The sequence below is a fragment of the Diadema setosum genome, chromosome 13, assembly GCF_964275005.1.
Source record: "Diadema setosum chromosome 13, eeDiaSeto1, whole genome shotgun sequence".
Taxonomy (NCBI): domain Eukaryota; kingdom Metazoa; phylum Echinodermata; class Echinoidea; order Diadematoida; family Diadematidae; genus Diadema; species Diadema setosum.
In genome coordinates, this window is record NC_092697.1 from 5,600,236 (window position 1) to 5,624,287 (window position 24,052).

At 37.7% G+C, this 24,052-nt stretch overlaps 1 protein-coding gene across 1 annotated transcript in view; it reads left to right on the plus strand.

Moving 5' to 3' along the window:
• The window catches only part of LOC140237117 (NADPH oxidase 5-like), a 57,424-nt gene extending 44,159 nt beyond the window's left edge, over nucleotides 1-13,265 (plus strand). The window contains exons 6-13 of the mRNA XM_072317059.1: nucleotides 1,323-1,511; nucleotides 3,004-3,182; nucleotides 6,353-6,544; nucleotides 8,128-8,260; nucleotides 8,854-9,806; nucleotides 10,651-10,857; nucleotides 12,013-12,279; nucleotides 13,134-13,265. Of these exons, the coding sequence (XP_072173160.1) occupies nucleotides 1,323-1,511; nucleotides 3,004-3,182; nucleotides 6,353-6,544; nucleotides 8,128-8,260; nucleotides 8,854-9,806; nucleotides 10,651-10,857; nucleotides 12,013-12,279; nucleotides 13,134-13,265 (2,252 nt within the window). The remainder of the gene's footprint in view (nucleotides 1-1,322; nucleotides 1,512-3,003; nucleotides 3,183-6,352; nucleotides 6,545-8,127; nucleotides 8,261-8,853; nucleotides 9,807-10,650; nucleotides 10,858-12,012; nucleotides 12,280-13,133) is intronic.
• The last annotated feature ends 10,787 nt before the right edge of the window (nucleotides 13,266-24,052 follow it).

Sequence of the window (24,052 nt, forward strand, 5' to 3'; positions counted from 1 at the left end):
CACTTTTAGTCTGCAGAGAACTGAAGAGGAGGCAAAATTAGCAAACAAATGTTCTACTGAAATGAAATGACATTATTGTTATTGGGTGACGTTTTAATGTCGAAAGTGGTTATCCACTCATCTATTTATGGATATCCGTTATTTCAGTAATGGTAATAACGCTCATTTGTTCGTTTATGAGTGCCTCCGACGAAATATTTCAATTTTGAAATGCACTCGACCCAGGATACAAATAATCTCAATTTACCCTCCCCCCCCCCCCCCCTCTCTGCAACTGCTGAACATCCTGAATATGTGAGATTTTTGACACAGTGCTTTACATTTTTTCTTGTAATGATGGCCAACACTCTAATTGTCTTTCCGAGACATATTGGGGAAACTGAAAGGATTTCAGAAAGAAAGAAATGCACAAATTCAATCATGCATACTTTGAACAGTCAGAAGTGTTTTATAGCATGTAATTTCATTACTAATACATTTTATCATTCCACATAGTAAGCTTAATTTCCGTTTTATTCATTTATTCTGTTGAGCAAATTAGTAAGGCAGATTGATATGCTTCATGTATTTGATATTCACTTTTAATAATTGGCAGGTGTGTAATTTTTATTTTTTGTTTAAATCAAAATGAATATTATGTAGATGAAATAGTAAAGGTATTTTTTTAATGATTAGCTGTGTAATGATATTATGTTGACAGTGAATTTTGTCCCCTCTTCCCACATTTCTTCTTTTTCGTTATTTTTTTTTTCCTTCTTTTTGATAAAGTAATCTGAGTATTGATCGGGCTGGTACCCTCTCTGATATAGTTTCAATTTTCAGTTGTAATTGCAATGATATTATTTTTTCAGTATTGAGCAGTGTTACCGTGTTGACAGGATATTTCCATCTCTCCCTTTTTTCTCTTCGTTTTTGTAAAAGCAATTTTAGAATTGATTGGGCTGGTACCCTCATTGATTGATCACTTCTTGTGATTTGCCACATGTGACCACTGTAGTATTTGGTCTTATCATGTCTTTATATCATTGTTTGTACTGAGCACCGAAATAATCTCTCTGTTTTTATGACTATGATTGTAAAACATGTGCAATTCAGCCTTTGGCTGCCAGACATGATTTTTAATAAAACCTGTTCAATTCAATTCAATTCAATTGATCTCTTAAGTCATTTAGGATAGCCCGCGCAGCAAAAAGAAGTAGAACAAAGGGACCTCCGGCAGAGCAGTAGAATAATAGACCATATTTTCTGCTCTCAACAAAAGATTCATCATTCGTCATAATTGATATATCCTAACATTGAGATATCAATTTCCTCTCACAAAGGACGATGCCTGAGTTTCAACTGTTGCTTCGTTCTGGTCCTGATGCTCCGGAAGCTCCTCACCATATTACGTAACAGTTTCCTGATGTCGGTGCTGCCTCTCGACCAGCACGTCGACATCCACAAAATGGTCGCCGTTCTCATTCTCGTATTCACCGTCTTTCACACCATTGCCCACACCACCAACTTCGGTACATAAATGCACTCTTTACCTCCCTTTTTTTGTGTGTTTGTTACCTCTGTCAGTGTTTGTTGTACTCAACCTTTTCTGTGCCGATCAGTCAAATGCGCGCAAATTTTACACACATAGCGATGAACAGAAAATAAACGCGGAACTTAAAAGGTTAAAGAGAGCATGCAATGCAGATTATGTTGACTTGTATCCATTCATAACACTCTGATCTGCATACGGGCCATATGTTTTATAATAGTTTTTTTTTTCTACAATTTTTCTTCAGACTACTTGAATACACTCACGCACGTACACACACAAAGAGAAAAAAAAAAACAAAAGCTGCCAAACCAAGATTCTGACAGTGACATCATCTGTCAATCACTGCTAAAGTAAGTTAAATGAATAACAGAAGACAATACAGGGAAACAAGCGCGTTATGCCCAGTCTATTGTTAATCATTATCAGTGCTCTACACGTGATTGACAGATGAAGTCAATTACACAATCTTGGTTTTGAAGGGTGTGGTGTTTTTTTTTTTTAAGTAATCTGAATAAAAATGGGGAAAACGTTATTCTAAAATAATATGTGGAATGTTTTTAGATCTTCTTTTTGCCACATGAGTAATGGATGAGCAGGGTATCATGAACCAATACAAGTCAACCTGCATTTACATTGCACAGTCCCTTTTATGAGAGAGGACATCCACTGTAAGACCTAGCTGACTTCATACACATGAATAGCCATCAAGTCCTCGGGGAGTTGGTTGCAGAAATCGTTTGCTTATCATAATAAATATTAATTTGAGTTAAGGAGTTTATATAAAGCATTACATTTTGCACATTTTCTTATACCACATGGAAGAACAGCAGTATTCTTGTTGATACGGCTACATGTTTGTTTTCTTTTTATGTTTTGTCTCTGTATTATGTAAGTTTTGTTTTTTCAGTGTTATTTGTTTTTCGCTGATTATTTTAATGCTTGAATTTGGAGATAAATAGATACGAAAGGGATCAGAATTTGATTATGTGGTATATTACGGTCCAACTTTAGACGAAAATTCTGTTTCTATTCTGAATTCCTTCAAGCTGTTTACTGATTCGAAGTCCGTAGAGAGTGATTCCCCTTGAGGAAAAATCCACCCTGAAAATAAAGTTGGACAAAATCGAACTATAACAATACGTATGGTTAACATATAATAACACCAAAATATTAAAGTAGACAAGCAAGCAAACAAACGAGAAACAACACACAGATAGTATGTTCTCCTTGTTAGCCTATCGTGTTTTCTGCTTGTTAAGCTATTTTGTTCAAACTGTGACGATTTAATAGAAAGTCGTTTTCCCCCCCAAGCATTTTATTAAAAGGAACGAACTCATTACTACATTATTGTTATTATCATCTTCATAATCGGCATCAGGATTATTATAGTCTTTATCGTCTCTAATTACTTAGTATAATTATGAAAACAAACTAAACGAAACAAATGTCACGTGTCTGTACTGAGACAGCCCTGATCTCGTTAGAGCACCCGAACGGAACGACGCTGGTGGAGTTTCTCTTCACCCCTGTCAAAGGCGTCGGCTGGGTCGGGGGCACGTCGAGCATCACCGGCTTCATACTCATCGTCATCCTAGTCATCATGGCCCTCTGTTCCATGCCCTGCATCAGAAGAAACGGCTACTTTAAGGTATGGTTTCTACTGTTGTATATAGAAGGCGCTGCACTACACAGTTTGTTTGTTTGTTTGTCTGCTGTGTTTTAACTCTGTGTGTGAGAACGGGTTTGTGCATGTGCATTATTACGGAGGAGAGGAAAAGACTGTGCAACAACTCAACATCTCACACATACCATCACTGACACCAACAAATCCCCACCAAACTAGAAACTCTGCCTCACGTGGGCTGAAAGGTTATACTTACTTTACATAAATGCATATTCATAACAGTATGTTGTATAATGTGCTTGTGCTTGATGTGCTTGTGTGTGTGCTTCTTATTTATGTGCATCTTGTGCTTGTTTTGTACACAGCGCGCAGCACTCAGGGTAAGATAGTAGACGATGTTTCGAACCGACAAACAAACGATTTGTTACCATCCATCATCGTTGTAGGGAGTAGGGCCTACGTATAGTTATGGCATTTGGCGTACATTTGCACCTCCGTCAGTACGGAGAGGGAATTTCCCTTTAACTGCACTCACAGATTTAGCGCATCATCATCAAGCAAATGCATTTTTCTTTTTATTATAACCATTCATAAGGTGTCGTGTGCACATCAAGCTTAATCTAGAAAAGAAAAGGGGTACAGATCAAAATTTCTCTGAATTCGTCTCCAAATGTAGCTATTCTTGTCATTGCTAAAAAAAAAAAAAAATACACATTATACAAAAGTGCACGCACAAGTTGCATTGAAAATGGCGGATGGATGGGGTATAGTTCCTACTAAATGCAAGCGTCAGTATTCTGCAAGTGGAACTGTCAAAGAGAGCCTTTTTATCATGGAGAGGAAAACAACTGTATAGCCCAAAGATAAAGTCATTTATTTCATTCAACTTGTACTGTTAGAAGCGCTCTAGATGCACCCGCTGGCATAATGCGAAGTTCGTTTGTCGCTGCCCCACGCACGTTATTTGCTTGTCTTGTGAACTTGTATGTCATTTGGGCGTATTTTTTTATTATTATTATTTTCGTACCACTATGAATAGGAAACATTTAAACCACAGAAATTCGCGTGTAACCAAAAAAAAAAAAAAAAAAAAAAAAAAATCATTGCGGTTTCCACCAATGTTTCCCAGTAATCCTCGGTCAGCATTTGCATTTTGCGGAAAGAAGTGTTTCGTGCATTTCAATCTAAATTTAATTTTCGCAGTTGCTGTTATGACTAATGCATTTGCCTAAATAAATTTGCTCAAGTTCCCTGAAAAGGAAGTTCATGCATCATCAACTTATCTCTAATCTTATCTCTAAACCATCAGTCAGGTATGTGATGGAAATTCTGTCAAAAAAAAAAAATACACAAACAAACACAATAGTTCTGATCACGTTATGCAGTCATGAGCACAATGAACAATTTGATAACAAATTTATTTGCATCATAAATACAACGTCGGGGCATGAAACTCTTATGAAACGCACACGTTCAATGTACATGACTCTTACCTATGTTGCTTAATTTCATTTTGGTAAAAACAGTAGGGAATACTTAGACAGCGTTTTTAGTCGCTCAAAAATAAAAAGAGATAGTAATTAATATTATAGCATGCCTCTTGTTCCAACCACCCCACGTGTTTTCGACACCGTACATGTAATTTAACAGAACGGTATTACAGTTTAAATATCCTGTTGGTAATGCATTATAAAATCTCTGATTTTATTCTGCCTTAAAGGACAAGTTCACCTTCATAGACATGTGGGTTGAGTGAATGCAGCAATATTGATAGAACACATCAGCGAGAGTTTGAGGAAAATCGGACAATCCGTTTAAAAGTTATGAATTTTTGGAGTTTCTGCTTAGTCACTGCTGGATGAGAAGACTACTACAGCTTGTGATGTCACATGTGTACAATGATATAAAGAAAATATAAAGAAAATTCAAGATATTTTTACCTTTCTCGCATAATAAAAGAACACTTGACTTCCTTCTTTCAGGAGGCAAGGGGAATAATATTACCCTTAACATACGTCAGTGACGAGTCGAGGAAATGCGCACTTTTTTTCAAAAAGTAAAATTTTGTGAAGTTCTCTTTTTTCCTTATATCGTTGTACGCATGTGACATCATACACTGTGGTAGTCTTCTCATCCAGTAGTAACTGTGCAGATACTTTAAAAAAATCATAACTTTTGAACTGATCGTCCGATTTTCCCCAAACCATGCAAACTTTCAATAATGTGTTCTACCAATATTGCTGCATTTACTCAATCCACATATATATGGTGGACTTGTCCTTTAAAAGGGTAGGCTATTCGTCCAAAATGTGTAACATGTGAACTCAGATTTAGCAGAATTATTATTCACATCAGTGAAGTTTGAGAAAAATCGAACAGTACCTTTAAGCAAATGTTATGAACCTTATCAAACATGGTATGATCGAGACGCATGGTGGTTAAATCCATTCACTGATGTATTTCAGTAATAATACTGTATTCACTGAAATTCAAGTTCAAGTTCAAGTTCATATTTATTCGTTTTTCCCACAATATACAAACATAAATCTCACTTTCTTAAGTGACAAAACAATGCATACAATTGTACAGAGAAGGCAACAATAATAGGAAAAAAAAAACTAACAGTAGCGATACATTGCAATAGGTGCTAAGATAACGAAAGGGAAATGGTTTTCAATATATGCATTGTGTGAAAAAAATGCAATATATGCATTGTGTGAAATCACAAAGGAGTATTTATGTTTTGGGGATAAAGGGATGGTATTGTATTAGCTGAGGTCAGAATGTTAACTGTTTTGCGAAATACTTAGAAATCACATTATGAATTATTAATAAGCATACAATTCTAAGAGGAATTCAAAATTTATCTTATGAAAATCGGTCTTGAAATGGCCGAGACATCCAAAAACAAAGTAAAACAAAGCGATCCTAATAAAAGATCGGTCCCACTATTTATTGGGATCGCTTTGGTTTGGATATCCAAGCCATTTCAAAACTAATTTTCATCAAACAAAACTTGAATTCCTCTTTGACATGTTAGAATTATCATGCTCTTTCATATATCATAAGAGGTATCTCATTATCTTTAAAAAAAAAAAATCACCATCAAAAAAAAAAAAAAAAAACGTTTGGAAACTTGAAGTCCCATCTCGACCGAAATTGTACCTTCCCTTTAAAACAAATACCACCAACAGGTGTTCTACTGGACACACCAGTTATGCATACTCTTCTGGGCGCTTCTCATCGTCCACTCTGCCACCTTCTGGAAGTGGTTCGTGGCGCCGGGCGTGATCTACATTGCCGAGAGGGTCCTGCGACTCCAGATGTACCGGCGGGCGAGGTTCGGCATCACCCACATTCAGGAGGGCTTCATTCTCCCGGCAAATGTGAGACATGATGTACACAATAATGTGTACGAACGTGATAGACTCCATTTCCCCTTTCCCCTTCCACTCCGCCCCCCCCCCCCCACACACACACACACACACACGCTTCCCATGATTGTACCCACCCATTCACTTTTATTATTATTTTGATAGACGACCCAATGAAGTTGATAAGTAAGTGAGAAGTAATAGGAGGTATACAGATGGACTTCCCAGGGTTGAATGATTAATCGTAGCTATATTGAATACATTCTGATTCCTCAAACGCTGAAGTAGCAGCAGAAAAAGAAAAGCCAAAAAATGTCGATGAAATGTGGATGTGCATCTTTTGACACAAGTTAGATCCATTCTGCATTGAATCCGATTGAGTGGAGTTTACAGATTATTTTCAGTTATGGGAATGGAGATTCTTAAAGCTTTCAAAACTGCTTCCTTGCCACTTTCGCTTATGATGTTTTCAACTAGGTGCCTATAATCGGCGTATTAGCTGAATTGTATACACAATGTTGTTATAATTGAATTTAGCTTACTTATTCATTTTATACAATTTTATAATCCCATTGGATATAAAGTAATGTCAAATAAAATACACATTTGATACAAAAAGATATGGTACATCTGGGTCCCATTTCATACAAGATGCTATAGGATAGCAACTCTTGCAGGATGGCAACTTCCAATAGCAACAACTAATCATGAAGCTAGATTCTTGTCGTTTCCATGACAATTGCCATTCCAGCAAAAAGTTGATATCATATCATCTTTTCAGGAAATGGAGCCTAGAAATGCCAAAGAAAGTCACGTGACAATTCATAGCCGTTACATTGACACAAATGACAACGCTCAGAATCAAAGCAATTTCAATGTAATGGCAGCCGTTTATGAACTAAATTGTAAATTGATTACACTGTCAGTCTTGTCATCGCGATCTCGCTAAAATTAAATGTGGTTAGTAAACACAAAGGCATTCTGTTCTGTTAGCGTTTTTGTTGCTGTTTTGGAAGGGGCAATGTGAAAAATGTTTAAATTTAAAAAAACGAAACATCGAATAAAGTAAACAAGCAAACAAAAAAGAAAAAATGCCACATCCACTTTCTGGTACCGGAATTTCATATCATCTTCTTTTTAACTCGTAAAATGAGTGGTAGAATAAGTATTAATCACTGAGATACGAATGGGATAAAACATTTGTAATGATTGATACTGTTACAGTGTATGTCCTTTGCGTAACAATTATGTTGGCTACATTGCTGTGCAAGCCGGTTTTCCCTTGCACAAACATATAATTGAGTGAGTACGCCTCCTGAAGACATACACGCACAAACTTACTCAAATCTAACGCTTCTTGTCTTCCCAATTTCTCTCAAAATCTACCCCCTCGCTCTCTAACACACACACACATACACACACACTCTCTCTCTCTATTATCCCTCTCTCCCTCTCTTTCTGTTGTCTCTCACTCTCGTTGTGTACCCCCTCCATTATCTTCTTCTCCATCCTGGTTCCAACTTAAAGAGATAGTATAGTTGAATTTGTATCGTTTTTGTTCTGTTTGTTTAGTATTGTTTTGTTTTATTTGGCAGGTTGTCCACCTAGTGATACAGAGGCCTCCAAACTTTAAATTCCACGCCGGGGAGTACATCTATGTTAACATTCCAGCCATTGCATCCCACGAGTGGCATCCGTTCACCATCAGCAGCGCCCCAGAGCAGGAGGGTAAGTGAGTCGTCTCCCATCACAACGGGCCCCATACAGACCTAAATATGTCGGTAGGCCCTATTACAATAAAGTGAGATACCACACCAAGTCTCAGGTTGACTGAAATAAACAATATTCAAGTCAAATCGAAGTAAGGAAAGACTACAAAGTTTTACGTTGTGTTACAAAACATTAATATAAATATGTCGCGACATCATAAAAGCAAATTAAATGAGGTTGTGACATCATTGCTTCCAAAGTTGTCTTCGACTTGTACTCAGGAAATATCACCCCCCCCCCCAAGAAAAGAAGACATCATCAAGCAATCAGCAACTCAAAAACAATTGATTCAACGCGTAGTATTCGAAAGTGAAATCAGAACGTTCGTGTAGTTGACGCAAGTCAGGGGAGGGAGCACCCATGTCCAAACTTTAATCCAGTGAGTTGTAATTAAAATGATTATTTTCCAATATAAGTCAGCAGCTCCATACAACGACTGGTATGAAGTAGCATTACATAAGCACACACATACACGCATCAACAGCAGAGAATGAACTCATAGAGCTAGATGTATATTATCTTTCTTTTTGTTTAAATCACTTAATCAACAGAGTTCATGTCACTGCATATACGATCGATCGGACACTGGACCAAAAGACTGTATGACGTTTTCAAAGAGCGAGAAGAAGCTCAGATCAAATTGAACGCCGAGCGACTGGAGGCGGACGTAGAGGGAGACTTTCCGCTGGAGTCACAAGTCAAACCTATGGAGGTTCTCGCCGAAGAGGGCTCCCTAATGGGTTCGTTGATGGGGTCACTGAAGGGGTCAATTTCAGGGTCACCGCTGCGGAGGATAGGACCTCTGACCCCGTCTAAGAGGGCAGCGAGGAAGCGGCACGTCAGCGGTGAGACGAACTCGGCGTACGAGGCCGAACTGACCGACGACGACTCAGTAGTGATGGGCTTAGATTGTAACAGCAGCACTGTGAGGGATGATGCCTCGCTGGACGGTTCGGCCGGTGACTGGCGCTCGAGAACAGACTCAGTCAACCAGCCACTGCCTGGTCTGATAAAAGACCCCAACGAACGATCGGGTACGCCAGTTCGGTACATTGACATGGACGAGTGCTCGACATCCGGCGTGGCAACCCTGAACGAGAGTTCCACGCCCGCAAGGGAAGTCAAAGGAAAGACTATCACACTAAGCCCCATAAAGAAACTGAATCCCGCAACGGACGTTTCCGCGCTGACACAACCATTGCCTTCGGTTCAGTCTGTGAACGGGCGAGACCCTGTCGTGGACACCACCACGTGCTTCCCGAAGCAGCCCCACGCAGCGGCCGCGGCAATCACAGCTAAAGATTCTCCGGCTCCACTGCCGAGGAGGACGGAGTCGAAACTGTCGAGGAAGTTGTTCTCCAAGGCCATGAGTGGTAAAGCCGAGGCGAATAAGGGTGGCGGTACGAAGAGACAGAACAGTCGAAAAAAGATGCGTCGGAAACACACCTTGCATTCTCTGGATGCCGCCAGGTGTCTCGGTGGTACGCCACACACAGGCATGGAGGTACACTCATAAACTTTAAACAATAATCGCTTTTGTAGGCCTATTGATTGGTTGAGGTAGTTAAGATGAAGGTAATTATAGTTGCTGTCGTGACACATATACCCATATACAGATGTGCGTTTCTCTCTGGTGGCCCGAAATAAGATTTGAAAAAGACAAAGAAATTGTGTAATAATATGTACACCAGGACACAGTAATGATATTGAATTCTTTGTTCAACTGACTGCCATTTGAGAGTATGAGTAAGAGCTTGCGCAGACATGTAATAACCTCCATTCAGTACTACACGAGCATACTTGTTTTGACAGCGTTGCAATCTATTTAAATTTGTCTTTGTTAATGACCCCCATACAGCACAACAGTAATCAATATGTGGAAGTATGAAAGAAAAATACAACTGATTCATGATTTTACGTGTCAAACACGATTTGATTATTCGTATACATACAATAGAACGAGAAATTTTCACGACTACTTCATCGATGTGGGGAGACCAGTCAAGAGTTTGTTCAAAGATTACCCCAAGGTGTTTGATTCTCGTGACAGTTTCCAAAGGCCTGTCATTCATACAAATACAAAGAAATACATTGAAAAGTTGAAAGGAAACATACATGACAAGCCGTTTTAAATCTCCGCTGCCAAATATGTCTACCAAACATGCCAAAAGAGAACTTTTCTGAAAATTTGGTGGCCCAAGATCAATATTTAGTGGCTCTGGGCCACCGCCAATTGTAGGTCTATATCATTATTAAAGATTGTATTTGATATATGTGATGTAAAAGGACATTGTCCAACTTAGTAGCATTCAATTTCCATGCGGATGTATGTTTCTTGTTGGGCACAGATCATTCTCGACGGGCCGTACGGCGCGCCGGCGCAGCACATCATGAGCGCTGAACACGCCGTCCTCATCGGAGCAGGGATCGGCATCACTCCGTTCGCCTCCATCCTGCAGAGCATACACGCACGCTACAAGGCTGCCAAGAAACACTGTCCAAATTGCCACCACGCCTGGGTCGAAGACGCGTCTACGATACTCAAGATGCAGAAGGTTTAAAGACTTTTCTTTTTCTTTGTCAGTGATGATGTATCGCTTCTCCTCATTGATATGATTATGACAGACAGTTAGTCATCACCTTCATCCTCTGGCCATTCTGTCAAAGGTCTTTCGTATTAACCAGGAAGACTTATGTACCGTATGGCGCAGTTATCACTTTTTTGATGTTGATGTAACTGCTCATTATTTATTCATTCATTCAGTTTTCTTTACTCAGGGTAGCGTCATCAGTGGTTTACACACTATTATCCTAGGGGGCCCTGCAACAAAATGACGAAATACAACAGCTCAATATACACAAAATAGCAAATCAAGGACATCCCTTTTTACATCTTAATATTAACATCAATATGATCAATACCCTATATAAATGTATAAATGCAAAATTAATCTTTGGTGATGATAATACACAAGCTCATATTGTCTGAAAAAAAAATGATATCTTCACATTATACAAGAATATGAAGAATAACCGAATTCTACCACTTGTCTACCCCAAGTTAGATATGTATGCTCTTATGATTGCCAACTGATTAATCATCGATTTCGGTGTAACACTCGCACAACGATGATTTTAGTGCTCACGCGCACTTTCATTCAAAATAGGCAATAACTATTTTAGATTAGGGAACTTTTTGCAAATTTTATGAAGTATCTATTGTAAATTTCAATACATGTCGAAAAGAAAATGAACTCGCAGATGATAACATTGTCTATAAACTCCAATCCTTTAAACAAAATATTCTACAAATTTGTTCTGCAGTCATTTTGGGTGTTTTTTTTTCTTTCTACCAATCGTTCATCCACTATGCGTCGTCGTAAATGTGACTTTTCTGTGAAATAGCAAGATCTAACTGTGAAACTTTCAGAAGAATTAATTGAAAAAAGGGGCAAGATAATATTCTAAAGCTACTCACAGAAATTGCTCATTGTTCCACAACATTCGGAAGTAAACATTCTAAGCAAACTGATTTCACTGAAGATTCAATACTTTTGTGACTTTCAGAAGTAGGTATTTTTTTTTTATCATGGCCACTTATAATTCATATTCTACATGAAAGACAAATCGTTCTCGGACGTAACGTTGCCGTTTTACATCAGTGACACGATCCGGGCTTTAACAACTAACTCCTTCCCGTCCAATCGCAGGTGGATTTCTTCTGGATCAACAGACAGCAGCGGTCCTTCGAGTGGTTCATCAGTCTCCTGAATGCCATCGAGCTGGAGCAGGCGGAGATTCCCGTCTCTGGCCGCTTCCTCGACATCCACCTCTACATGACGTCGGCTCTCTCGCCCAGCGACATGAAGGCCATCGGACTGCACGTCGCCCTCGATCTCATCCACAAGAAGAACAAGCGCGACACGATCACGGGCCTGATGACAAGGACGCAGGCGGGTCGGCCCGACTGGGATGAGGTCAGCAGCTGCCTCGTCTAGACCGAATATTTATTTTTCATAAAATATATATAATTATAATTGTCCCATGCAGTTTTCCTCCAATTAGTATCATAATCTATTGCAGTTGGCAATTAGAATCAATATATTCTCACAAGGTTTCTAGAGGCTAGCATAATACCGTGTGGAAAGCGGAATGTCTACATGCTGGTAGTGAATTTACACGATTTACACTGATTTTTTTTTTCTCGTCGTTGTAACTACTACTGTTGCAACAATTGTCCACATCATTACCCAAATTCTTATCATGACTGTATTCGCTATAACTATCACATAGGCAGTAAAAAATGATGTTAGTAATAATGATAATAGTACTACTAACAATAGTAATGAGGGGGGAAAGTATCAATGACGACAATAATCATTCTTAGTACATTGTATTATCATCATTACTATCTACATTACTATTATTCTTATCATTGTTTTAAGAATTATTCTCACTATCGACATAGCCGGTGTTAGCAATATCTGAATTATGTACCTTTTTATAGTGTAAGGATATCATACCTTGCAACTGCTGAACTTCAAATATAATAAAGTCGAGATTAGGAACACGATTACAGTAGTGTTCACTTTAAACTGTCTGCTGGACCGTTTAGATTTCCCAAAGCTTAATTATAGGTTGTTGTGATATTTCCAGAAAGTTCTTCGTATTAGAGGTATACTAGAGTGCTGTTTCATTGTTCATTATTCCATTGCTCTATTGTAAGAAGAGAAACTCAACAAAACTGAGTCAGATTTGGAGATCTGGAGACAATTCTCAAGGTGATCGTAAATATGATATATTTCTTTTGTTTATTGTCGACATTGCACAGGTTTTCCAGAATCTGAAGCGGCAGCAGAGAGGCAAGATTACGGTATTTTTCTGCGGGTCTCCAGCTCTGGGGAAGATCATCGGTAAAAAATGTCTGCAGTACAAAGTTGACTTCAGAACGGAACATTTCTGATCGTTGTGATCCGTCACACCGAAAACTCATTGCGAAATGATACCTACGTAACGGCCTTATCGAGAAGAGAAGGGAAGAAAAGCGACTGGAGAGGGGAGGTGGAACGCCCGCCATATGAAATCCGCTGCTCACTTTATCTCTTCTTTTTATGTCATTACCAGAGTGTGGTTATATTATCTGTCGGAGAATGTTTTCGATGTTGAACATTCTGTGAATGTTCCGGACGCAGAAAGATTGTCTGAGACAGACTTTGGTTACCAGCGCATACAGCGAGATCTCGTTGCTTCTATCATTGCCAAACTGCCTTCAAATCTCTCCTGTGAAGTTTTACATTTTATACGAAACTTCACCTTGTTTGTCGCACCTTTCAGCAAGTCGTCAGTGAACTGTATATTGGCCTAACCAGTAACTAAACTAACCCTATATTAGAGTCAGGACCTCTGTAAAAGTCGCGTTTTTTTTTTCTTCTATTTTTTTACTCTCAGAATAAGAACACCTTTCTAATATTTTGTGAAGTGGTGAAAGTTTTAGTACATCCGTGAACAGGGAATGGTGAAAATATGTTTTGTCCAGACAGATAGAGTGGAACAGCCGTGTCAGGCTGTACACAGACCAGATATCTTTCATTATTAAGGGGAAAAATGAAATAAATGAATGCATTAATTATCAAGAAAAGTTCACGAGTTTGTTAACCAAAAATCTTGGAGGATCCCAACCTTCTTGGTCCACCAAGACTGCTAAATAGAATGTTCAAATATGTTGACGTTTTGCGAAAGAATTTGGCGCTTTCCTATTTGTTGTGTAGGGATCGAATATTTCATTACTTTTATCCATATCAATTACATGAAAAAGTATTGACCGTAGTGACATTAACTTCCACTGTCCCCTCTAATGTAAAACATAATGATGATTATAGGTATGGCACAAGGTGAACAGTGCCCAAACTAAGACCATGCTAAGACTTAGTGCGTTACTAGTAATATCGCTGAAACACTGGCTATAACAACAGAGGGCGATATTTCCCGTTGTCTGCGAGAGCACGTGGCTTGTCAACTCTGTATCATGTTTATTGTTATTGATTTGGCGTGGATCCACAGTCTCATTATGAGGCAAACCACAGAATTAGGCTTTTGTATTCTACTTGTTGCTTTTTATGCTATCAAAAATAACGAATATAATGCCGATCTTTTCCGTTTGTAAGATTATCATGAATCGACTGTATTGGAAGCACGGTGTGATATCACAAATAAAGATCTAAAAATAAAACAGTCTACATCTTTTAGAGCAACACGATAACGGCTAATATTTGTCCTGTGTATGATTACGAATGGATGATGCAACTCTCCAATATTTTGAATTACGTTTTTTTTTAATGTATGCTGCCATCATTTTGCTTCCATCGTGTCCGTATCGTATAGTCATGTCTATCACTTAGTGTTTTCGCAACGTGCTGACAATTTTTAGAATACAATTTTCTGCATACGACTTTAAAGTCGAAAAAAAAAATCACATTTTTACTTTTATTCTGAGTACTAATCTCCTTATCATTAAGGATGTAAACCATTTACGGTTACTAATTAGTAAAACCAGAGGTCATTAGATAGCGTTATCTTCGTCGACATGGTAATCGTAATCTGAAGCTTGACGTGCTATGAAACCTAAATTCCAATGTATCTCATGGCGTGTAATTCTGATCGTTTAAATTCTGAACTGCCAGCCAACTTGATGTTGGTTCGCAGCCCAAGTTTCGCTGAGCCCTCTTTTTTCCTCTCCATCCACTTTGTGTGATGCCTACTGCGCGAGTCAGCGCGACAGTGGGGCAGGAATGGCTAAACCTTTCAAAGAATATCATAACCGTTCTTTCCGACATGTTCGAAGCATATTTTAACATTAATTTTTTTTAGAGGTATTTGTGCAATTCCAGAACTTTGTCCCAATACACTTACGGGAATCATACTCTCTCTCGATTTCTATCGTAGTCGTGGTAGTTATCATGGTTATAAGAGTCTTTTGTAGATTGAAAAGTCAATTTCTCAGTATATTATTGTCAAAGGGGATCCCTGCATCATAAAACTCAGAGATAATCGTTGCATGTGTTGATAAAAAACAGCTGGACTGAAAATAAAACGTTTCCGTCAATTCAGCTGATCATGGGTTTTGAATATTTTCTTGCAAAGTTACGTGTTTTTGTTCTATATGAATTCTAACTCTGAAAACATAAATATTATGACATGTGTGTATTCAAAGTAGTGTTGTAGCAAGTTCAGGAGACACACGTTTTTCTGTCCCAAGTTTGTTTACCCACTCCTGAGACTTGTGAAAGTGATTATACACTCCGTGCAGGAAACTTGAAGAAATGTCAGCGATTGTTTTGTCGCTTTGACACAATCATGACTATAATGTTGTTAATGAGAGTAAATCTAAAGCCTGAAACTCCTTAGATATTGGTCGCTCTAAAGTTGAGAATCTCCTTTTTAACCTTTTTGTTTCACAGTAATAAAGGTTGTGTTAGTGCAGTTGAGTAAACAGTTACCTCAAAGCGTCTTTTCTCGAAAGCAGCATTCCTACATGTTTATATGTCAATCATATTTGTTGGGTTAAGTACATTCAATTTGATGTGTTATATCATTTCAAAGCTTTCTGAGAATATCTGTCAGAATAGACGTTAGGTCAAACATTTTTTTTTTCTGGCGACATTTTGTAGGTTTTGGGAAGAAGGGTCACAAGTCAAATACAGTATGTGAATGAAGGTATAACAATACTGATGTAACGGAAATTTCATATCAAAATGTGTACCCGTTGCATGCGTGAAATCCTATCTACGCATTATTACAGAGCACAGTACTTTGCTGCAGAAGCAAGTACTCTTTTTATAAAAGTGAAACATTTTAATTTATTTCTTGGTATCATTCTTAAAGCAATGTTTGCAAAATTGTACATTGCCTGTCGTGTGCACGACATGTGCATAAAATCCTTATTAATCAGCTAAGGTGCCCTAACAACAACAACAACACACACACACACACACACACACACACACACACACACACACACACACACACACACAACCCAAATTTGCATGGAGAAGGAGAAGACTATAATCATAGGTCTGTTTTGTTTTTGTATCGTACTTTGTTAAATCTTGTTTTCCTTTTAGAGTGCACTATCAGCGTATATCGTTCTGTGTGTATATTGTGGTTCTTTGTTCTATTTTTTTTTTCAATGCACAAGGAACACACGGTTTCGAATTGTTTCCGCGAAATCATTCTGGTGTAAATTTGAATCATCTCTTGCAATAAGTGACCGAATCATTCAAAAAAAAAATGATATGCAAAAGTTAATCTTATTATAGATGTCTTATACATTATAATACTATCAGTGTATATCACTAAGCAATAAAATACGAATATTGCTGTGAGAATGGATTCTGTTTACGTGGCGTTCGTTTCTCATTGGAGGTGTGTTTGTGAGGTGTATATAGACCATCAAAGCCTTTCACAACAGATGCGGTGCGATTATCGACTGGCATAATAAGAAAGCGGTGCATAAATAAATAAATGTATATATATATATATATATATATATATATATATATATATATATATATATATAAACAAAAAGTAAGTTCCCCCTAAAACAAACCTCTGTAATTTATGAATCAGGAACCTTGGAGGAAATCTGAATACATGATTATGTAGCTGTATTTCTTGGCTACCTTTCATGTGAAATTCAGTGGATATCACTTGGTCACGCTTGAGTAAGCATGACTTAAAGTCAAAATGGTCACTTTTTGAAGTTCACAAGCCCAATTTTGCAACTTTGATTTGGTGATATCGGAACAAATTTCAATTTTCCAGGATAAAAAGGCATGCAACGTATAATTTATGTGCTTCTTATCGTACAATGTGACTTGTGCACAAAAATTCACGGTTGAGTGAACACGGGGTGAAAAATTACCAAAATGGCCGATTTGACATGTTTCTTGTGGTAATTTCTGTCAATTGAGATTGAATTCGTGTGTTGAACAGTTTTTACACACAATTCACGTAATTTCACGGTTGAATGAGCCCATTAAAAGCAAAGAAAAATAACAATTTAAATTAAGCAGTAAGAATTGCGATAACTTGCGCACTAATATCAACTGTATGACGCTTTTTTTATATTGTGCTAATAACCGCACGCATAATAATAAGTGACCACCTGACATTTCAGTCACGCTTCAATAAGCACGTGAGGCTGGAAACCCTTTTTGTACCCTACATAATGAAAAAATGGCATTTTGGCCATAATCCCCATGGTAAGTTCATGTGAAGATGAGGAATTTATGTTTTTGAAAGCTAACAATGGCTTATGCATGCAGTGTGGTTTATTTTATGGTTGAATGACCACATTATGAAACAATGATTTATCTTATTGAAATCATCCAGCAAGTGTTGCTTTAATATTCTGCATTTAAAATCAACTGAAAAACATTTCATTATTGCGTTTTAGGACCGATATAATGTCTCAGTGATCCTTGGCATTCCTTCAAAATTTTACACGTCAAAGGGTACCTGGGGCCGGAAACCCCCCCCCCCCCCCCCCCCCTTATAATCCATGGCTACCTTTGATTAAATATTGAAGTATTCCTGGGAAATTGGTCTGCGTTTAGTTTGATGACATTCCCTTGTTGGGGCAGAGATGAGAAATTATGCAAATTAAATCTCTGGGCCTTTGTCCTCGCTACTGACTACTGATTTTGGCATTAAATTCTTGATGTCTTTGTGACGTCATGAAGTCATGCATTAACTCAAGGGAAAATAAATGCAATTGGTCATTGACATGGTACCAAATTTCACTTTTGTCAAACATCAATATCCTCCCGTGCTGCAAATATGCACTGAGAGTCTGGAGACAGATATTGATTGTGGTGAGAATAGTGGCCTTTGTTGTTCATGTGGTGTTGATGATTGTGATGGTAATGATAGTTGCTTAAAATGTTGGTTGACTATTATGCGATCACTCACTTTTTAGGCTCTATCCGCTAACACCGCTGAATACGTCTTCATTAACAAAACAAATGTAAATCTTATGGGAATTTCAGCCACGAAAAATGGTTTTGACCCGAACACTTTGCTCATCTTATGTGCACACTGAAGCATGTCACCATGTAATTTTTTATTGAAATGTTATTTTTTTCATTGAAATCAGAGTAATTTCCCAACATTGCAACTAAAACATAAAAAACAATACTTTTTTATTATATAGGGTAAAATGGGTTTTCCAGCCCCACATGCTCATTGAAGCGTGACTGAAATGTCAGGTGATTACTGTATGCACAGTGACATTAAACACAATACAAAAAGCATTAAACACGTGATTTCAGTGCGCAAAATTATCGCAATTCTTACTGAACAATTTAAATTGTTATTTTCTTTGTTTTTAATGTGCTCATTCAACCGTGAAATTATGCGAATTGTGTGTAAAAACTGTTCAACATACGAATTCAATCTCAATTCACAGAAATTACCACGAGAAACATGTCAAATCGGCCATTTTGGTAATTTTCACCCCGTGTTCACTCAACCGTGAAATTTTGTGCACAAGTCACATGGTACGATGAGAAGCACATAAATTATACGTTGCATGCCTTTTTATCCTGGAAAATTGAAATTTGTTTCGATATCACCAAATCAAAGTTGCAAAATTGGCCTTGTGAACTTCAAAAAGTGACCATTTTGACTTTAAGTCATGCTCACTCAAGCGTGACCAAGTGATATCCACTGAATTTCACGTGAAAGGTAGCCGAGAAATACAGGTACATTGTTATGTATTCAGATTTCCTCAAAGGTTCCTGATTCATAAATTACAGAGATTTGTTTTAGGGGGAACTTACTTTTTGTTTAGTGTTTATATATATATATATATATATGTATATACATATATATATATATATATATATATATTTGTATATATATATATATATATATATATATATATATATATATATATATATATAAATGTATATGTATATATATATATATAATGTATTTCTTCTTCAGCTATTTACAAGGAAAGTTGAGACTAAGGGAGTCCAGGTAATAATGTTTTGATTTAAATGAGTCTATGTTACAATCCTTAGACAAGGTTTGTTTGTTTGTTTGTTTGTTTGTTTGTTTGTTTGTGGGTTTTTTTTTTGGGGGGGGGTAATCGAGCTAAAATGATTGTCTAAGAGAATGGAATGTTCTTTGGTAATAAGATTCTGAAAATTAAAGATTTGTTTTTATTACAAATGGGGCAATTTATGTATACTTATAATAATAATTGCCTCCCTTCAATTTTTTAACTTTATGTTTATGCGTAACCAGACATACCATAGATATCCAACGAGACAGTCAAATGAATTTCATTTACCTCTGTTAAGAACCTTGCTAGCTCAGCAGACTTTTATTTATGTAGGTCCTAAATTCTGGAACTCCCTTCCCATGGATATAAAAAATGCACCTTCATTGAATTCTTTTGAAAAGAGATTGAAAATGTTTCTTTTGAAGTCTTATAATGTAACCGAATGAATTTAATTTTGTAATGTATTTCGTAAGCACGACATTGTCTTCTCTTCTTTCACTATAGACCGATTCAAGCGACTGTTCATGGAAGTGCGCCCTCTTAAGGCGACGCCATAACTGGGGGCCAAACAGGCCGGGTCGGCAGGCGCCCTGCGTGCGTGGCAAGGGTGCCAGCGGCAGCCAGTGCTTTTGCCACCCGGCGCCAGCCGCGCCGGCCAGCTAGCTATCTCTGGCGCTGGCAGCGATCGACGGGTTTGGCTTTGTCTCAACTATAGTCTACATTTTTTTTTTTTTCGCTAGCTGATTAAATATAAATAAAATTAAACAACTTGTACCGACTACATGAGCAAATGGGTAGATGACATACGGCTGTAGCCAAAACTTGAATTTCAAGGTAAATATCGGGACGATCCGTGAGTGTTTGTAGCCTCTATTAGCATAGGCGATGACTTGGGTACTCGCATGTAAGCCCCGTATATTCACATTTGTGTAAGAGAATAAAAACCGCTGGGGAGAATTATTGCTAGGCGCAGGCAGACGTCTTGCTAGTAAGCCTAGACTGTTGACAAGTTAATAGATATAATTAGATACAATATGGATAAGAACCGTGAGCTAAATATGGCGCAATAAATTGCAAGCTATCAGTTAACTTAATCTTTTCAGGGCAGGCTTTTGCCTTTACTCGGGAGTGTCGGGCCAGCAGGGTAGAATCTGTCTAACGTTAGATCTTGTCTAGAAATTTAGGCAAGAGTCCAGACTAGATCTAGACCTATTGACTTCTAGAACCCTACATCCTATATCATTTTCGGTTGTCGATAACTTCAGGCAAGCCTAACTAAGTAAGCCAAACGGAATATAAATCTAGGCGTTTCTAACGACTACGTCGCCTGATGTCTACAACCAAAACTTCTACTGTTTTAGGTCTAAGTAACCTTGCATAACATGACGCTAACGCTTAATATCATAATCTACAAAAGTGATTTTTAAATCATACTTTCTTAGTATGATTATGAAACGGATATGTTTGTCACCATCCATGGTTTAATATCTATAAGTATCACTTTATAAAAAGTCAAATTCAGAGTTCCAGGCCAAAATTGAATAGGCCTATGGTCAATTCAGTGCTGAACATTGAAGAAGTGAAAACAATATAAGAATTTAACGCATCTTGAAACATTTATTTAGCTGTAGTGTAGGCTGTAAAATGTTTGTCATAATAATAAAGTCTAGCCAGGAAGTGTATTCTAACTTTGGCAAGTAGGACACAAAGGATAAGAAAAAAAAAATCAGTGAATTATCAAATTCTTTGATCTAAACTTGTCTTCTAAGATGAACAACATATTTTACGAATATGCAGTGATAACCTAATTAAAATAATTAATAGAGAATCTAGTAGACATGGTTTGTTTCGAAATCTGTGCATTTTTATACCGTTGTATTTCACTTAATTGTCTTTAATTCTTGCCTTAATTTATCATGCGTCAGCGGTGTCTAAATTTCACACAGTGACACACTGCGTGCAGCTTCCATTTCCATTTTTTCTGTTATTTGTGCACCCAACAACTGCACAATATGTTTTCCTTATCCTTCCTTTGAAGCTTTCATTGTACATCAATATGTCTGAATCACTCAATTTGTCCAAAAGAAAAGCATTAAAAGCCGCTGAATGACTTTTCCCACAGTGAGTAAACAATCACAATATTAGCGCGGCGGTCGCCGGCCGCGCGGCGCAGCGGCCAGGCCCGGCTAACTATGTGCGATGGGTACGCTAGGCTGCTGAGCTGCAAGTGCAACTCGCTGGGTAGCTAGCTCGCTGGAAGCCCCCGTTGGCCCCCAGTTATGGCGACCGTTATAGCGCCGCTAGCGACGGTAGGTGAATAGGTCATCGAAATTGAATCGGTCTAGAGGCTGCGTTCTCTTGAGGCATAGATAATCTTTACTGCGTGCTAGTATTCTATACGTGCTCTCGTCCCCACAGTTACAATCTCTTCCGCTGGAAAGCAGCTCGACAATGTATCACTTTCGAAGACGCTTGGCTAATTGTCTCTGTGGGCTTTCGCCCTTGGTGATTGCATCAAAATTATTTAGTCTTTTATTTTTCTCCCTCTCTCTCTCTCTCTCCCTCTTTTCCCTGTTTTTTTTTTGTTTCCTCTTTTCACACTTTTGCTTTTTTTCCCTCTCTATTCCCGACTTCCCCAGTTTCCTAGTTTCCCGCACTCTTTGTAGTTGTAAGTTTTTCACCCCCTTATTTCCCTCTTTCCCTCAGAGGTACCCACATGATACAAGCCTAGTCTTTTGAGTGGGTACCTCCACTTTTTTTTTTTCGCAGAGTGTATATACAATGTATGTATCTTTTTTGTACTGATCATGTAGACATGTACATTTTGTTAAGTCTGTCTGGTTATGTATATTTTGTTACTCCCATGTCAAACTCATAATATTGTTTCTTGTACATTCTGTTGGAAAGAAAAAATGAAAATAAAGTTTGAATTTGAATTTGAATTGAATTTGAATGAGATTCAAATCACCTGTTCTCCGAGGGAAGGGATGATAATCAACAGCCGTACTCTCAGTGATCACCTGACAAGAAATTGACTATGAAATTAAATGATTTGCTTTGAGTTTTGTTTACTCTTGTCAACGATCCAACAAACATAATAATCGATTTTATTAATCCATCCTTCTTCTTTTTTTGAGGGGTGAGGGTCTCTTACTTTTTATCCGATCTCCATATCGCTATTATACAAACAGTTATCCAAGACATGCCCCCTCCCAATAAAAAGAATGGTCATGATAAAATATTTTTGTTGTAAATATGGAAAATGATAATATTATGTATCCATTTTAGATATTTTTATTTCTTTTTGATTTGCCTAACGCCCCAAAATAAATGGAAACAGGCTCTGACTTACCGAATATCGGTAGGGAGATTGAAAGAGACGTATCCACATAAACTCTTCATGCTTTTACACGATTCACCATGGCACTAGGTTTTCCTAATTTCGTTTCTCTTCACTCATTGAGTGGTGACAGGAATATCCCTTAAATTTGGCGTAATGTAATTATGATCCTTGTTTCTGAGGCCATTATATTCATCAAGTGTTTGCTTATGATGCTGGTTTCCTGTACACTGTTGTATTTAGCTTAGGATTAAGGGTAAGAAGAGCAAGGACCAGGATATATGAAAAAGGTGGAAGAGCGTGAGAGATGACAAAATTCAATATAATGTTATATGACAGCTAATTGAGTCTCTATTTTTCATTCTCCCCCCCCCCCCCTCTCTCTCTCTCTCTCTCTCTCTCCCTTTCCTACGCATTTTCTGTCTTTCGTGGTGCTCCTTTAGGGCAATGGTTGTTCTATTTGTGACATACTTTCGTTCAGTCGAGAAGAGGTCACTGGACAATATTAGGCTTCTACGTGTTTTTCTTACCCAACTCATCTGGAAGCTCATTAATAAATCACAGTTCTTCAGGGCGCCCTCTTTGCGATGGAAAAAGGTTGTTTTTTTTTTTTCTCTCTCTCTCTCTCTCTTTTTTTTTTTTTTTTTTTTTTTTGCCGTTTAAACGATAAAATATTCTGGACCAATGTCAACGGCGTCACGTTTCGACATTCTATATTTTTATTAGTCTAGATTTTCCTCAAAAGCATGTGCTTGAGGGCTATACCTTGTAAAAATGAAAGTTTAACTCGGCAAACCAAACAACCAACCAACAAAATAAAAACTCAAGTGTCTCTTATTGAAGATATTCGATAACTGATTATTTTCTTTTGACATTATATGCTATTTCTTAATCAATTCACTATTCATAGATTTATGCTGCAAATTGTTGCTTGACTTCTTTTTTTTTTCTTCAAACTTTTTTTTTTTCGAATTTTCTGCAGATACGTGGTTTTACCCTCAAAATCGCTGTCGGTTGGATTATCATGTGATTGTGTTTGGAAAACCACGTATCTCCAAGATTACGATCGTGGTTTTGAAAACAAAACAACAACAACAGTGTAATGTTTATCATATCTCTTGAGACAGTTTAAGTTTGCCGACAAAGTCGCCGCCATTAAGAAGAAAAAAAAAAAAAACACGTACCTCCTCACCAGGAATATGAGCTTTGCCCCATATGCTGTTTTGGCAAATAGGTGTACGTTTCTTTTGAGATACTTGGTTTTGCCAAACCAAATAACAGCTCAAGACTTTCAATAATTCTGTTGAACTCACGTTTCTCAAAGAACAGATATACGGCGGCT